This window comes from Protopterus annectens, chromosome 8.part1 (assembly GCF_019279795.1).
Source record: "Protopterus annectens isolate FY-2018-M chromosome 8.part1, PAN1.0, whole genome shotgun sequence".
Classification (NCBI taxonomy): Eukaryota; Metazoa; Chordata; order Ceratodontiformes; family Protopteridae; genus Protopterus; species Protopterus annectens.
The window spans coordinates 289,206,432-289,224,316 of NC_056742.1; the positions used below are offsets into that span (position 1 = coordinate 289,206,432).

Sequence of the window (17,885 nt, forward strand, 5' to 3'; positions counted from 1 at the left end):
TGATAAAGTCAAGTTTATATCACAACCTCATGTACTGCAATCCATGTGCTTCTCTGTCCAGTAAGTACATGTGAGTCATTCTGCCTCCCTTCCCCTAGGATGTATAAACTGGCTTTGACCTCTGCACACTTTTATAACAATGAATTATATTTAGGAAGGCTTATGCAGAAACTATGTGACAGACAAGAAAGTATACATCCAAAGGTACTTGTAAGTGTCTTCCCCATAGCAATATAAGCTGATTAACTGCAATGCTGGACAAATTGTATAAATTACAATGAACCATCTTACAAAATATAGTAATTGTCTTTTCAAGCTTTGAGATGAAAAAAAGGTTAAAAATGTTATTTGTTTTCTCTGTAGGTTCCAAAATCAGAATAACACCACAACAGCCAAAACAGGTATGTTTTCACTTTTTTTCTACATTTAGTTTTACAATATTGTAGTATTATGTAATAATAAAATTCAAGAAATATCTTTCAATTATTTGCACTTATGCTTTTACTGGCAGTAAGGTATTGCATTTTTACAGCATTCCTCTCATGGATATATGGCCCACTATATTATTCAGCAGACCTATTTAAATATTAGAATTTTGCTAACATCCCCACAAATGTAATTTAAAAATAAAATATCATCAAAACAATATACGTCTACAATATATTAGCCACCCATACAAATGTAATAGATATACGTCATAGATCAAATGTTTCTCTTTCCTCTGTTGATGATTTAAAGATGGAGTATCATTTTAAGGCCTTTTGACTGATGCGGGTCTATATTATATGCTCGAAGTTTTAAAACTGTGACGCTCATATGATCAACACCATATGAGCGAAGTTTTAAAACATCAAATATATAATAAAAACAAACAAAAATAAAAAACAACCTACCTGAACGCTCTGAGCAGGGAGGCAAGCCACCCGGCACCCACCACACCCCCCACTACTTAAATATACCAACTCCAACATTGCACTACAGTGAAATAAAGGGAAATATTCCCTACGGCGATCTCTGTTGAAACTTGTGAGCTTTCAAAAGTTTGCTCATATGGTGTCGACCATATGAGACTCAAACTTTTGAAAGTTTGTGCTTCTGACCCGACTGATCCTACCACTTTATTTCCAGAATTCCCATAGACAGTAAATGATGTCAAACTATTAAAGCTGAGGGTCTTGAAAATAAAGTGAGATGTAGCCTTAATATGTTTCCTTTATGTGAAACAATATAACTGAGAAGTTGAAATATTTGTTACAGTCAAGTTTTGGAGAAAATTTATGCTAAGAAAATTGCATGTTTTTCTGAAATTCAGTAGACAGTATCTCAACGACTGTTATATATGAGTCCAAAGATTAAATTGCATCTCAGTAATAAAGACTGGGAACCTCAAGGTTTCAGAATATCACTTTCTGCAACATTCTGAAGTAAAATTCAATGGTGCTTATAGCTGCTTGTAACATTCATCACAACCTTAAAAAGGAATTGATTGTCCATCAACCTGGTACTAAGTGGGATACTTCAGGTGGGCAGATGCCATAACTGTGAGACGTTGGGAATCATTACCATTTGCCTTTGTGGCTATATTATCAATAACTGTCAAAAGAAAATGATATATTTCTATTCTCAGGTTGTCAGTTTTGAAAGTAGTTTACATGAGAGCAAAACTCAAGATATTCGTATTTGCTAACAAACTCTCCATTATGTGTTTTTCATTTCTTGAAAACAACTTTTATGACTATACCAGTATTGTCTTCTGTACATCTTACCATTTGGGGATATCTTGCCAAAATTGTGAGAAACAGCACTCTAAAAACATCATCAGAGTGACTAATCTTCTTTGCAAATTTCAAGTTCTATTTTTTAATGAAATATTTTGTCTCTTGCAATGAAGCAAAGGATTTTCCATGACTTTTGTGCCCTTCTGAAAGCAAGTAATTTCCACAGAACATATATCTTTCTGAATATCACATAAGAGTTTCTGTGAAATTAGTTATTATTATTTTTTGTTTTTTTTGTGAGGGGGGCTATATTTGATAATGTTTTCAATAAACTGGCTCTAAATTCATTTTCTCAGTGATTTATTTAAATGTTAACTAGTATTGTGTACTCATCCATAAAGGACCTACTTTAGCCATAGCCCTGCCCACAAAGAGCAAGTATGCACAAACTAGTGAATTGAAATGTGTGAAATATAGAATAACTAGTAAAGCACATTGCTATTACACATGCAAATTAGAGGAATATACATATGAAGGGAATTATTTTAATAGTTTTCACTACTGTATTATTTATAGATTTCTCAAAATCATCTTAGCTACTTTGAGTAACTTATAATAAGTTAGTATATTCACATCATTCCAAATTTTTTTTGTACATCTCTCTACAGTATTATCTCATCTTACCCTAATGGGGAAGCACCTAGCAACATTAGTATTTTAACTCTCCTTGGCACATCATCTTAACTCTCTCCCACAGAATGACACATCACTATTCGTTTATTCCATTCTAAAGCTTCTTACTGCCTCCTTAGCAATGCATCCTTCATTGTACATATACTTTACCCAACTTCATTATCTCTCATTTCCTTATATTTCCCCTTATTCCTTTTTACCAGCCTTATGAAGCACCTTCCATTCCACTTTCTTTATTCACCTGACCTTATTCTTCTGATATACTCATCCCAAACCCAATCAGCATGCTGTCCATTTATGTCCTCTATCTAACTCACTCTATCTATGTTTCCATTTATCTTCTAGCTTCACTCCTTATCTTTGTTCCTCTTTTCTTATGATACAAAGTTTGCTGCAATGGTTTCTACATGCCTGATGACATGTGCATGTTTCTTGTTTGTATTATAACTGTTTTGTCTCACCCTTCTTTTGTTACAATATATTATGCCTTTTATTGCTAACATTGTTATTTCTACCTTGTTTTGTAGATCCTTCCAGGTCCTCCCTAAAAATAGTTCCTGCATATTCAATGTAAACAAAAATAAATAATAAATGACTTACAGTATATAAAGTTATAAGATGAAGGAATATTACTACTGTTTCTAATGTATTCAAGTCCATTATTCTCCCACTTTGAATATAATATTAATTGTATGCATTTAGTTTGACAGACATAAAAGTGCTTGAAATGGTTCTGAAAAAAATCTCACAAAATTATCTATGAAAGATAATTTTTACACTGAAAGATTAGTTAAAATGAATTTTAAACTACCATCACATTAGGAGTTAGCCATGTCTTGCTTATTCAAAGATAATGTGTTAAGGGCAGTTGTGGTCTTGAATTTTTAGTTAACTCCAGAAATATTAAATCTAAAGGCCCTTAATTTGTTGCCCCTCTCAATAATATTATTACAAGGGATAATTTTGTGACATAAGTGATCCGAAGACTGTAGAATAAATTACCATTCCCTGTCAGAAGTGTTGGTTTACTGTCTATTTAAATTTTGTTTAATGTTAACATAATAATGTCAAAATTTAGTTACAGTATAAAATAGTAGACATTTCCACAGTTTTGGTAAAATATGAACCTATATGCTCATAGACCCAAACTGATAACTTGAGAGTTAGTCACACAAAGAGTGGCTTGTGTTATGTTTACTGTAAGTTGTAAGAGGAACATTTCTGAAAACAAATTAGATAAAAAAAATTCTACTTCCTTTTTAACTATATCTAAGGCAGTGTCCTGAGCTGATACTGCTAATTATAATATAGTAAGTATAAGTGGTCACAATGTGGATCACCTCATTACTGAATTTATTTCAGCGGTATGTCAGCATAAAGCATATTCAGACTTCCAAGATGACTGCACATTGTAACAGCTTAATTCTAGATCTCCCAGTGAGAAAACAGAAACTTGCAGAGAAAGTCAGTGGAACTAGATTTCTGGGTAAATTTCAGTAATTGGCTAGTAAATGCACTCCCTGGGATGCCAGGAAAAAAGAAATAAAGAGGATATGAAGGAAACTCAGGCAAAGGCGATGAAAAAACACTTACTGGAAAAAGTACTGTAGTTGTTCAGCAAAAAGCAGTGCAAGCTCCAGGCATGACTTCTAGTAACCTAGAGGAAAGGATACGGCAGCTTATACACAGACTTGACTAAAATAAATGAAATGTTGATTGAGTATATCAACTAAACAATAAAAGGCTGGAAAAAGTGGAAAAAGATTTGAACAGATATTCAGGTAAGGTCATAAAACTACAAAACCCAGAGGTTGAAATGAAGAATAGGCTGGCTGAATATGAGACTGCACAAGAAGACATGTTTCAAAAAATCATAGAATCAAATGAAGGAACATGTAGGGAAAACCTGAAATTTTCTGTTTACCCAAGAAGCTTGAAGGAACAGACTATTAATTTTATGAAAGCACATATAAGCAACTGGACTAGTATTCCACAATGTGAATTGTTAATTGAAAGGACACATCATGTGTATGGTCCAAACCTGGCTATGAGAAAACAACCTAGACCTTTAATAGTAAATATGCAGTCTTACCAACAGAAGGAGTTGATTCTGTCAAAACTGTGGCAGAAGGACCAAGTACTAACAGTGGGAGACAGCAGAGTTTTGTGGAGAATGGCTACCCATTGTACATCAACCAGAAGAGGAGTACATTTATTCCATTATTCAGGAAATGTCGAAAAGCAGGCATGAGATTTGAACTGCTGTACACAGCTATCTTCAAAATATTTTCCCAGCAGGAACAAAATCATTTTTAATGAAGTATATGCTAAAGAAGAAATACAAAAGTTTGTTCAGCATAAAGTAAGCTGTAAAGCAGAAGAATATTATGCTTCTTGTTCTTCTAGTAATAAAGACCACAGAGAGACTGTACCAGTGAAACCTTTTCCAGTGTTCCAATGGAAAATGCTTGAGAGAGACGACAAATGCACAAGAGTTGACTAGAAGAATTGAGAGTAACTTAGAAATAAAGCAGAGGCAGAGTTTGGGAGATTGAGATGAACAGGAATAAAACAAGAAAATCTGGACATATTGGACTTCCTTGGACTGTTAATCTTGTAGGGGGCTGTAAAGCATATGCCTTACTTCATGTCATTAATTTTGGAGAATTAAATCAGTAACTTGGAAACTGACAAATGTGGGATTACAAAGCATTAATTATATTTGTGAAACATGACAGAACAAGAAAATCTGGAAATACTGGACATTGTTAAACTTGCACGGGACTCTAAAGCATATGCCCTACTTCATGTCATTAATGTTAGGAAAAATACTCAGGAGAGGAGAAGAGGAGGGAGTAAGTTAACTGTAAGTAAAACAACATTTTTGTTAATTATTTATTTATTTATTTTATTTATTTATTTATTTTACATTTGTTTACCGGGGAGGTCCGACTGGACAGAGCTGTCTGTTTTCAGTTGAGGCCCGAGGAGAAAAGCTCCAGAACAATTGCTAACATGCTATACATAAGATATTTATATGAGCATCATGGTTTAGACATACAGTTATAAAATATAGCAAATATTAACATATGATTCCATAAGATATTTACATAAATATAGTGGTTTAGACATACAGTTAGAAGTATAGTATGTAGTAACATTAATACTACTATTTTAATGGTGCATGATTTTCTCTGCATGTTATAAAGTAAAGTTTTTTTCAGTTATTCTTAAGTGTAATGTGGATACTAATGAAAATAGGTGGGCTTGTTTTTTTTTTCTTTTTTTATCCCTTCTTCTCACTTTCTCCTTGTTCCGTTTTAAGAAATGTGGGCACTGCAGTGTAAAAAAAAAGATCTGGATAAAAGAGCATGACAAAAGAAAAAATGTGTGTTTTTCTCATTCTTGCATAGGGAAGTAACTGGGTTAAGGCCATTAGCTTAATCTATTAACAGGTTTTAAGAGAAAGCAAGTAAATGAAAAAGAATATTGAATATTATAAGGCTTTTTTGTAGTAAACAGTTTTGTGTTTGGTTCTCATGTTTTTAGCAGACAATCTGTTAAACAGAACTGGCTTGGATATTTTTTTTCCGAAAGCATTTGTTTTCCCAGCTTAGGGAGCTGTAAAGATAAGACAAAGCTAGACAGCACTTAATAGAACCACAGACTGCACCATGCAGCTTAGCATGGATAATTTTCTTTTAGGTTATCTAAAGTCTGTGTGTGTGTGGTTGTCAGTTTTGAACACGTGTTCCTATTAGGAGGGTAAGACTTCAATGTTTGAAGATGTATATACTGTAGTTCTGTGTGTTATTATTAAGTTAATGGGTTTTAGGGGGTTACTGGGCATGTGTTTGTATTTTTGTCTGTGGATTTTCAATAAAATAAAATGTTCTGTAAGATGTGGCATAGGCTCAAATAGAGATGACAAGAAATAATTGCCTAAAAGATTAACCTGCCAAACTGTGCAAGCATGTAACACAAAAGCTGGAGCTAGACATTTAACAAAACAGTTGTTATACAAAAAAGTGGGAATAATATTTTTTTCAAGAATATGATACTTTTTGCAATGTCTTTAAATGTTAATGGTCTCACAGAAAAATACAAAAAAAATATACTGAACTATATTAAAAATGTAGACTGCAAATAGTTATGCTACAGGAGACACACTTAGAAAGAACTGAATGTGTGACTTTGCTAAAGAAAAGTTTTCAGGATGGTTATTCAGGAGAATACCTGGGGTAAGCATGAAAGGAGTACTTATATTAACTGTAAGAGGAGCTCCAATAGTGATAGAAGAGAATAAAAAACACAATAATGGTAGATTTGTAGTACTAAGGGGCTACTGGCAAGGGAGGAGGATTACACTGGCATGTATTTATATTCCCCTGAAAACTGCTATAATGGAGCTTAATAAAATTCTGGGAGAATTAATCGGCTTTCAGCAAGGGATATTACTTATAGGTGGGGCCTGGAATTTGATTTCCAACAGAAAAATGTGTCTGGGGGGCACAGAAGGGAAAATATAACAAAGCAGGATAGATTTTTAAAGAAATTTATGAAAATATCTGGCATGGAAGATGTAAATACAGTATTAGGAGTTTGGAGTGAATTTACATATTATTCCCAAAGATACAAAAAACTGGGATAGGCTAGACAGAATTTACACTTCACAGAAACATGTGCATTTAATTAAAGGTATTGATATGTACCCAATAACTATTTCAGATTTTGTGCCAATAATAACTAAAATAAAAATACAAGGTAATGAAATAAAAATATGACACTGGTGTTTTCCCACCTATCAGCTGAAAAGAGAAGACTTTAAGGAATGGGTAGTGGACATTATTCAGGAGCAATTATATAAGATAGAAATTTCTTCTGAAAATATAGCTAGGGAGTGGGATAAAATTAAAGTGGAGTTTAAAAATAGGGTGGAAATAAAAGAAAGGGAGATATGGTTAAGAAGCAACAATAATTATTAAGAGGGACTGACTAATGTTAAAGTATTGCAAAATAGGGGGAATCCCACAGAACAAGAAGAGAATGCTAAACAGAAGATAAGGGATTACCTTGATAATATGCATGAGTCTAGAAAGATTGCTAGAGCACAAAAACTTTTAACATGACAACTCGGGCAACAGAAAGTAGAAAGGGCTGTCACCAAGCTTAGGGACCTATAACAAGGAACATGGCAATGGATCCTATAGAAGTATTATTTTCAGAATTTCTATGAAAGGCTGTATAAAGCAGAGAAATATGGAAATCAAGAAAAGGTACAAATGGAAATGTTTATGGAAGAATTAAATATGCCAAGGTTAGAGGTAGGTGAGGCTCAATTACAAATGGATGGGATAGGAAATGAGATAAAAATGGCGATGCATAACCAATCTACTGGAAAGTTCTCAGGAATAGATGGTATTCCTGTTGAGGTTTGGAAGCTAGGATGGAAAAAAACTGATAAAGATCTGGAAGGTTTTGTTTAACAGTATTTTAAAAGAAGGAAAAGTACTAACATCCTGGAAGAAAACGGTGTTAGCTGTAAAACCTAAAGAGAAGATCCATCAGATCCAGCTTCATACAGGCCCATTTCAATCCTAAACCATGATTATAAATTGTTTGTGTCCATAATGGCTAAAAGAATGGCAAAAGTAATGCCAAAACTGACAGATATGGATCAGTGGGTTTTATGGAGGGGAGACAAACATTTGACAACATTATGAGCGGACAGGTAATCCGCTGTTTTGACCCCAAACTGGGAAAAGCCGGAAGAAGAAAAACAGAACACTGATGATCTAGATGGAAGCAGAATGAAAGAAAATACCACTGTTGTTGGTCGGTCTTGATAAAGAGAAAGCATTTGACAGAATAAGATGGGACTTTATGAGCAAGGCAATGGAAGCATTTGCATTCACTGATAAAATTATAAGGTTGATTAGGAGGCTATATGAGGGATCAGAGGCAAAAATTAAAGTGGTTGGGGTCCTCTCTGATAATTTCTGCTTGAGCAGAGGAACTGGGCAGGGGTGTCCTCTCTCCCTTGTATTATTTTCACTATATTTAAAACTATTGGCAAAGAAAATAAGTAATTCAGAAATTCAAGGATATAATTGGTATGGTAGTCAAGAAAAGCTGGCTCTATTTGCAGATGATATTATTTTATACCTGATAAAACCAGAAGGGGACATTACAGTGCTGTGGAACATATTGAGACACTTTCATATCTTTTTGGAATACAAAATGAATGAAGCTAAAACAAAGGTAATAGTGGTAAATTATGTACACATACATGAATTGCTTCAGCAATATCCATATTTATGGGGGCATGAAAAAATGAAGTATTTAGGAGTATGGATTACAGATTACTCCAGTGTGGCAGCTAAGGATATGTGGGAAGAGACTAAAAAAAGATAATACAAAAATTGAGAAAATTGAAGCTCTTTTATATGGATAAGGATAGCAAAATACAAGCAATTATAATGTTTTTAGTCCCTTTAGTCTTATACACAGGTCAGGCATATTTTTATCATCCAGAGGTGAAGAAGTTGTGGATAGCAATTAATAAAGAGATGAAGGATTTTATATGGGAGGGAAAGACGGCAAGAGTCAAGTGGGATAAGCTTATTCATTCAATTGAACAAGGCGGATTGGGATTACCCAATTTAGTGCAATACAGTTAAGCCTCCTATACATAGCACAAGCAGAAAACTACAATTCAAAGTGGAAAGAGATGATAATATAACAGAGGGGAAGCTCAAGAAACAAGGAAAGCCTGGGATTTTGGATGCAGACCTTTAAAGAGAATAACAATAATCATACAGAATATTATATTCATAAAGTAGCAGAAAGTATTTTAAAATTAAGTAAGCATGGGAATGCCAATAGGGATGATTGCAGTTAAATATACAGATAATAGGCAAGAGGGGTTTGGAATTTATTGGCAAAAACTTGCAAAGGAACCAAGGTATTGGGAGCAAATAACTAGAGAGGGAAAGGTAATAGAATGGGAAGACGCCAAAAATGTTTATGGACTGCAGGTTAGAGATTACCTTCCATATCAATGATTGATATCAGAGTATAGGCAAACAGAAAGAAATAGGGGGTCCTAAACAAAAGACCAGCACTGGTAGAGTTTTTAGTATAATATAGAACAGAAGTTGCAATTAAGAAAGGAATATTTAGTAGAGCATATAAAACATTGCATGATAACTATAAGAATTAATCAGGGGACATTAAGAAAGATTGGGAAAAAAGACTGGATAAGTATTTCATAAAGAAATACTGGGAAAATATATGTATGTCACCCAAATATGCAACAAAGTCTACAAGATTTAGGATATTTGCTTGGAAGTGATTACACAGGTATTTTAATACCCCAAGTAGACTCCAGAGAATTTTTCCTTAGTTGAACAGCAAATGTTGGAGGTGAGATGGGGAAGAAAGAGTTAACTGCAAATATATTTTCTGGGAGTGTAATGAGTTGACAGATTTTAAAGATTCCCTGCAGACTACTCTGTCAGAGATACAGAACAAAAAATAAGGGATTACCTTGATAATATGCATGAGTCTGGAAAGATTGCTGTTAAGCAACTATTTTTTGATCATAACTCTACAGCACAAAAACTTTTAGCAGGACAACCCGGGCAACAGAAATTAGGGCTATCACCAAGCTTAGGGACCTATAGCAAGGAACATGGCAATTGATCCTATAGAAGTATTATTTTCAGATTTCTTTGAAAGTCTTTATAAAGCAACGAAATATGGAAATCAAGAAAAGGTACAAATGGAATTGTTTATGGAATAATTAAATATGCCAAGGCTAGAGGTTGAGGCTCAATTACTAACAGTTATGATAGGAGGAGATGAGATAAAAATGGTGATGCATAACCAATCTACAGGAAAGACCTCAGGAATTGATGGTATTCCTCTGGAGGTTTGGAAGCTAGGAGGGAAAAACTGACAAAGATCTGGAAGGTTTTGTTTAACAGTATTTTAAGAGAAGGAAAAGTACTAACATCTTGGAAAAAAATGGTGGTAGCTGTAAAACCTAAAAAGAATAAAGATCCATCAGATCCACCTTCACACAGGCCCACTTCAATACTAAACCATGAATATAAGGTGTTTAGGTCTATAATGGCTAAAAGAATGACAAAAGTGATGCCAAAACTGAAAGATATTGATCAATGTGTTTTTTTGGAGGAGAAACAAACATTTGACAACATTAGCAGAACACTGATGATCTAGAAGGAAGCAGAATGTAAGAAAATGCCATTGTTATTGGTGGTTCTTAATGAAGAGAAAGCATTTGACAGAATAAGATGGCACTTTATGAGCAGAGCAATGTAAGCATTTGCATTCCCTGATAAAATTATAAGGTTGATTAGGAGGATATATGAGGGATCAAAGGCAAAATTTAAAGTGGGTGGGGTCCTCTCTAATAATTTCTGCTTGAGCAGAGAAACTGGGCAGAGGGTGTCCTCTCCCTTGTATTATTTTCATTATATTTAGAAACATTGGCAAAGAAAATAAGGGACTCAGAAATTCAAGGATATAATTTTTATGGTAGTCAAGAAAAGCTGGCTCTGTTTGCAGATTATATTATTTTATACCTGATAAAATCAGAAGGGGACATTACAGTGTTGTGGAACATATTGAGATGCTTTCAAATCTTTTGGAATACAATATTAATGAAGCTAAAACAAAGGTAATAGTGGTAAATTATGTACACACACATGAATTGCTTCAGCAATATCCATATTTATGGGGACATGAAAAAAATGAAGTATTTAGGAGTATGGATAAACATTATTCCAGTGTGGCAGCTAAGGATATGTGGAAAGAGACTAAAAAGATAATGCAAAAACTGAGAAAATGGGAGCTCTGTTATATGGATTTGGCTAGTAAGATACAAGTAATTATAAAGTTTTTAGTCCCTTTAGTCTTATGCACAGGTCAGGCATATTTTTATCACCCAGAGAAAAAGAAGTTGTGGATAGCAATTAATAAAGAGGTGAAGGATTTTATATGGGAGGGAAAGACGGCAAAAGTCAAGTGGGATAAGCTTATTCTTTAAATTGAATAAGGCAGATTGAGATTATCCTATTTATAGCAACACAATTAAGCCTCCTATACATAGCACAAGCAGAAAATTACAATTCAAAGTGGAAAGAGATGATAATGAAACAGAGGGGAAGCTCAAGAAACAAGGAATGCTTGTGATTTTGGGTGCAGACCTTTATAGAGAATAACAATATTCATACAGGATATTATATTCATTAAGTAGCAGAAAGTATTTTAAAATTAAGTCAGCATGGGAATGGAGAAAAGACATTCTGCCAACAGGGATGACTCTAGTTAAAGATACAGATAATAGGCAAGAGGGGGTTGGAATTTATTGGCAAAATGTTGCAAAGGAACCAAGGCATTGAGAGCAAATAACTAGAGAGGGAAAGATAATAAAATGGGAAGATGCCAAAAATGTATATGGACTGCAGGTTACAGATTGCCTTCCATATCAATGATTGATATCAGAGTATAGGCAAACAGAAAAAAATAGGGGGTCCTAAACAAAAGACCAGCACTGGTAGAGTTTTTAGTACAATATAGAACAGAAGTTGCAGTTAAGAAAGGAATAATTATGAAAGCATATAAAACATTGCATGATAACTATAAGAATTAATCAGGGGACATTAGAAAAGATTGGGAAGAAAGATTGGAAAAGTAGTCCATAAAGAAACAATGGGGAAATATATGTATGTCTCCCAAATATGCAACAAAGTCTAGAAGATTTAGGATCTTTGCTTGGAAGTGGTTACATAGGTATTTTAATACCACAAGTAGATTCCAGAGAATTTTTTCCTTAGGTGGACAGCAAATGTTGGAGGTGAGATGGGGAAAATGGGGAGATGTGCCTCTAATCACGGCTGCACAGGTAAAAAACACACTCTCGAAAGCCAAGAACACAGCATCCATGGGACTTAACAATATCCCAGGCTGTGTTCTACACGAACTACAGAATGAACTGGCACCCTACCTAAGTACCATGTTCAGTCATAGCCTCACCTCAGGCTTTGTGCCCACTGAATGGCACACCACAATGGTTATCCCACTCCACAAAGGGGGAGCCACAATGGACCCCCGGGAGCTACCACTCCATTAGCCTGACGAGCCTAGTCTGTAAGGCCATGGAACGTATCATCATGGAACTCATAAACAAAGACATTGGTAATCTCCAAACTCTGGACCCTACCCAATTCGGATTTGTAAAAGGCAGATCATGTCTCCTAAACCTGATTGACTTCTTTGAAGCAGTCACCATATCCATAGATGAGGGTAAGGTGGTTCACACAGCTTATCTAGATCTCACCAAGGCTTTCGACACCATCCCCCACTCTGGAATTATAGATAAGCTCACTAAACTAGGTATAAATCCCTATATCACAAGATGGGTTGCCAACTGGCTCATGGACAGAACCCACACTGTGAAAGTAGCAGACTCCAAATCCAACTTCAGATCAGTGACAAGTGGAGTACCACAGGGTTCAGTCCTGGGCCCTCTCCTGTTTGATATCTACTTCTCTGAAGTACAGGCTAACACAGACGGTCTTTGGCTAACAAAGTTTGCAGATGACTGCAAACTAGGAACCATAATCGAAACTCCTAACGATGTGGACATACTACAAAAGGGCCTCACTGTGACAGATGCCTGGTGTCAAAGCCATGGCCTGAAGCTCAATGCCAAAAAGTGTATTGTCATCCCTTTTGGTAAAAACTCTGTACCCATGAACTACCACATAGCTGGTAGTCTACTTAATGCTGAAAATGTGATGAGACCTTGGGACACAGGTGGACAGTAGTCTCTCCTTTGATAATCACATCACCACAGTGGTCAGGAAATCCTTCTACATGGCTCACCTCGCCACAAACGGTTTCTCATCCAAAAAAAAAAGAGGTCATTGTTCCCCTCTACTCATCACGCATTAGACCCATTATAGAGTACAACACCCCTTTTGGTATGTACCTCACATGACATCTACAACAACTGGAAAGGCCACAGAAATATCTCACAAAGAGGATTACTGGCCTCAAACAGATGCCCTACGCAGACCATCTCAAAAAACTCCAGCTTTACTCCGTCGCATATCGCCTGCTCAGAGGCGATCTCTGCCTAACATGCAAAGCTATGTCAAACCCGTAGCTGTTGGACATGCTCCACTTAAAGAAATCTCAATCCCTCCAAGCTACATGCTCTAGGGACCTAAACCTTGCCACCACAATAAACAGAATATGCTGGAGGGATAGATTCCTGTCCCAGAGACTTCCCATACTCTGGAACAGACAAGCTGTCTATGTCAGACAGAGCTCCTCATTAACACTCTTCAAGAAAAATCTTTATGACTGGATGGGAAATAGGAAATTCACCCCATGGATCACTTCTGTGGCTCTGCTCAACAGGGGCACAGGAAAATAATTTTCTTGGGTGGGAAAAGCCAGGGTACATTTTTGGCTAGGCTTATATAGGCCCTAGGGCCAATAGCCTAGTACCTACCTATGAAGAAAGAGGTAACTGCAAACATATTTTCTTGGAGTGTAATGAGTTGACAGACTTTAAAGATTCCCTGCAGACTACTTTGTCATAGATACTGGGTGAACAAATTGGTGTAACTAAGGAAATTATTTTTTTTTAGCTATGATACAGAATCAGAAGTACCTAGACATAGTAAGGCATTGCTGAGTCTAATTATAATGGTTCCTATAAAAAGAAATTACCAGAAAACGGAAATCAAAATCTAAACTAGCTTTACTAGAATTAGTGAAGATAGTAACGGAGATAAAACAACTGGAATTGGGATCTTTAGAAAAGGGAAGGAATAAATTACATAGAAAAAATTGGGAGTTGTGGAATCAGTACATGCAGAGGAGAAAAGAGGTTTAAAAGAAGGCAGGATTAGAATGAGCTCTGTAATGTTTGACTGACAATGACTGGATATATTATAAGTGATGCATAATGATTACAGCTACAGTTGTGTCAGCATAGTTTGTAATATATAATGTTTGAAACTGAAATTGTGTCAGTATGGTTTATTTTCATTTATATTAATGCAAAATTGCCTTTGTCATACGTGATAATTTAATAAAGATGCTTCTTGTTTAAAAAAAAAAACATATATTCCTCAGATGACAGAGGTATGTACATTGTGTATTATATGTTGTTGTGTCTTTCGGCTTTTCCCGGTTAGGGGTCGCCACAGCGGAACTCCGGTCCGCTAATGATTGGCAGTAGGTTTTATGTGCTGAGTTGCCGGCCCTGACGCACAACCTTCAACGAAGGTATGCCCATTCATGCATGTCTCCACATAGAAGACCCACTAGCTGAGAATCAAACAGGACAACGTCTTACTGTGAGGCGACAACGCTACCGCAGCACCACCACCGCAGTCACAATGTGTATTATATACTATATTTAAATTGAAATGGTAAAAGTTGCTTGCAGTTTAAAAGAAATAGTCTGCACCTTTCATTACACTTAGATATCTGCCTTAATAGGTGAGATGCAGAAGGTAAATGATTGTACTTCACATGACACACCCATACAGACTTACAAAGGTGGTTTAAAGTACAAGAATGAAAGAGCTGGCCTCATGCTGCCCTTATATACCTACACTCTGTTAGAGCTGGCCTCATGCTATCCTTATATATCTGTACTCCGTATGAGCTGGCCTCATGCTACCCTTATATATCTGTACTCTGTTACAACTGGCCTCATGCTACCCTTATATAGCTGTACTCCGTAAGAGCTGGCCTCATGCTACCCTTATATATCTGTACTCTGTTACAGCTGGCCTCATGCTGCCCTTATATATCTGTACTCTGTTAGAGCTGGCCTCATGCTACCCTTATATATCTGTACTCTGTTAGAGCTTGCCTCATGCAATCCTTATATATCTGCATACCTCTCAAGTGTACCTCATTACGAGGGAAGTACCTCATTTTGGGGTCTTAAAAAGTTCATGTTCCTCGATGTTCCTGAAAGTTCCACATCGAAAGACTCTGTCACATGTTCAGTGTTAGGAATTTTTTTTAAGTGAAATCCATTGTAAATAGAAATGAATCATATTAATTCATTAAAAGATCTTCTTTATAAGTAAAACCAGCATATTTTAGCCATCCTATGACCTTCCTAGTTGAACTTGTTAGTAAGCTATAAGTATGTGTTCCACATTTTGCCCATTTGTTCCACATTATGAGGGCTAGTGTTCCTCATTTTGGACATGGAAGGTTGAGAGTTATGTATATGTCTACTCTGTAAGAGCTGGCCTCATGCTTCCCTTATATATCTGTGCTCTGTTAGAACTGACCTCATGCTACCCTTATATATCTGTACTCTATAAGAGCCGGCCTCATGCTTCCCTTATATATCTGTGCTCTGTTAGAACTGACCTCATGCTACCCTTATATATCTGTACTCAGTTAGAGCTGGCCTCGTGCTACCCTTATATATCTGTACTCTGTTAGAGCCGGCCTCATACTACCCTTATATATCTGTACTCAGTTAGAGCTGGCCTCTTGCTACCCTTATATATCCATACTCTGTTAGAGCTGGCCTAATGCTACCCTTATATATTTCTACTTTGCTAGAACTGACCTTGTGCTACCTTTATATATCTGTACTCTGTTAGAGTTGGCCTTGTGCAACCCTTATATATCTGCATTATTTTAGAGCTGGCCTCATGCTCCCCCTTACATACCTGCACTCTTTTAGAGCTGGCCTCATGCTATCCTTATATATCTGTACTCTGTAAGAGCTGGCCTCATGCTACCCTTATATATCTGTACTCTGTAAGAGCTGGCCTCATGCTATCCTTATATATATCTGTACTATGTTAGAGTTGGCCTCATGCTCCTCCTTACATACCTGCACTCTGTTAGAGCTGGCCTCATGCTATCCTTATATATCTGTACTCTGTAAGAGCTGGCCTCATGCTACCTTTATATATCTGTACTCTGTTAGAGCTGGCCTCATGCTACCTTTATATATCTGTACTCTGTTAGAGCTGGCCTTGTGCTACCCTTATATATCTGTGCTCTGTTAGAGCTAGCCTCGTGCTACCCTTATATATCTGCACTATGTTAGAGCTGGCCTCATGCTCCTCCTTACACACCTGCACTCTGTTAGAGCTGGCCTCATGCTACCTTTATATATCTGTACTCTGTTAGAGCTGGCCTCGTTCTACCCTTATATATCTGTGCTCTGTTAGAGCTGGCCTCATGCTACCCTTATATAGCTGTACTCTGTTAGAGCTGGTCTTGTGCTACCCTTATATATCTGTACTGTGTTAGAGCTGGCCTCATACTACCCTTATATAGCTGTACTCTGTTAGCGTTGGCCTCGTGCTACCCTTATATATTTGTACTCTGTTAGAGTTGGCCTCATGCTACCCTTATATATCTGTACTCTGTTAGAGCTGGCCTCATGCTACCCTTATATAGCTGTGCTGTGGTAGAGCTGGCCTCGTGCTACCCTTATATATCTGTACTCATGCTACCCTTATATAGCTGTGCGCTGTTAGTGCTGGTCTCATGTTACCCTTATATATCTGTACTCTGTTAGAACTGACCTCGTGCTTTCATTATATATCTGTACTATGTTAGAGCTGGCCTCATGCCACCCTTAAATAGCTGTGCTCTGTTAGAGCTGGCTTCGTGATACCCTTATATATCTGTACTCTGCTAGAACTGACCTTGTGCTACCCTTATAAATCTGTACTCTGTAAGAGCTGGCCTCGTGCTATCCTTATATTGAATACTCTGTTAGAGCTGGCCTCATGCTACCCTTATATATATTTCTACTCTGCTAGAACTGACCTTATGCTACCCTTATATATCTGCACTCTGTTAGAGTTGGCCTCGTGCTACCCTTATATATCTGTACTATTTTAGAGCTGGCCTCATGCTCCCCCTTATACTCTGTTAGAGCTGGCCTCATGCTATCCTTATATATCTGTACTCTGAAAGAGCTGGCCTCATGCTACCCTTATATATCCATACTCTGTTAGAGCTGGCCTCATGCTACCCCTATATATCTGTACTCTGTTAGAGCTGGTCTCATGCCACACTTATATATCTGTATTCAATTAGAGCTGTCCTCATGCTACCCTTATATAGCTGCGCTCTGTTAGAGCTAGCCTCATGCTACCCTTATATATATCTGTACTCTGTTAGAACTGACCTTGTGCTTTTGTTATATATCTGTACTCTGTTAGAGCTGGCCTCATGCTACCCTTATATAGCTGTGCTCTGTTAGAACTGACCTCATGCTACCCTTATATATCTGTGCTCTGTTAGAACTGACCTCGTGCTTTCGTTATATATCTGTACTCTGTTAGAGCTGGTCTTGTGCCATCCTTATATATCTGTACTCTGTTAGAGTTGGCCTCATGCTACCCTTATATATCTGTACTCTGTTAGAGCTGG

The 17,885-nt window shown here is 36.6% G+C and overlaps 1 protein-coding gene across 1 annotated transcript in view; it reads left to right on the forward strand.

Moving 5' to 3' along the window:
• Positions 1–341: 341 nt before the first annotated feature.
• Positions 342–17,885, forward strand: part of CHST8 (carbohydrate sulfotransferase 8) — an 88,705-nt gene continuing 71,161 nt past the window's right edge. Inside the window, exon 1 of the mRNA XM_044081595.1 lies at positions 342–401. Within this exon, the coding sequence (XP_043937530.1) occupies positions 342–401 (60 nt within the window). The remainder of the gene's footprint in view (positions 402–17,885) is intronic.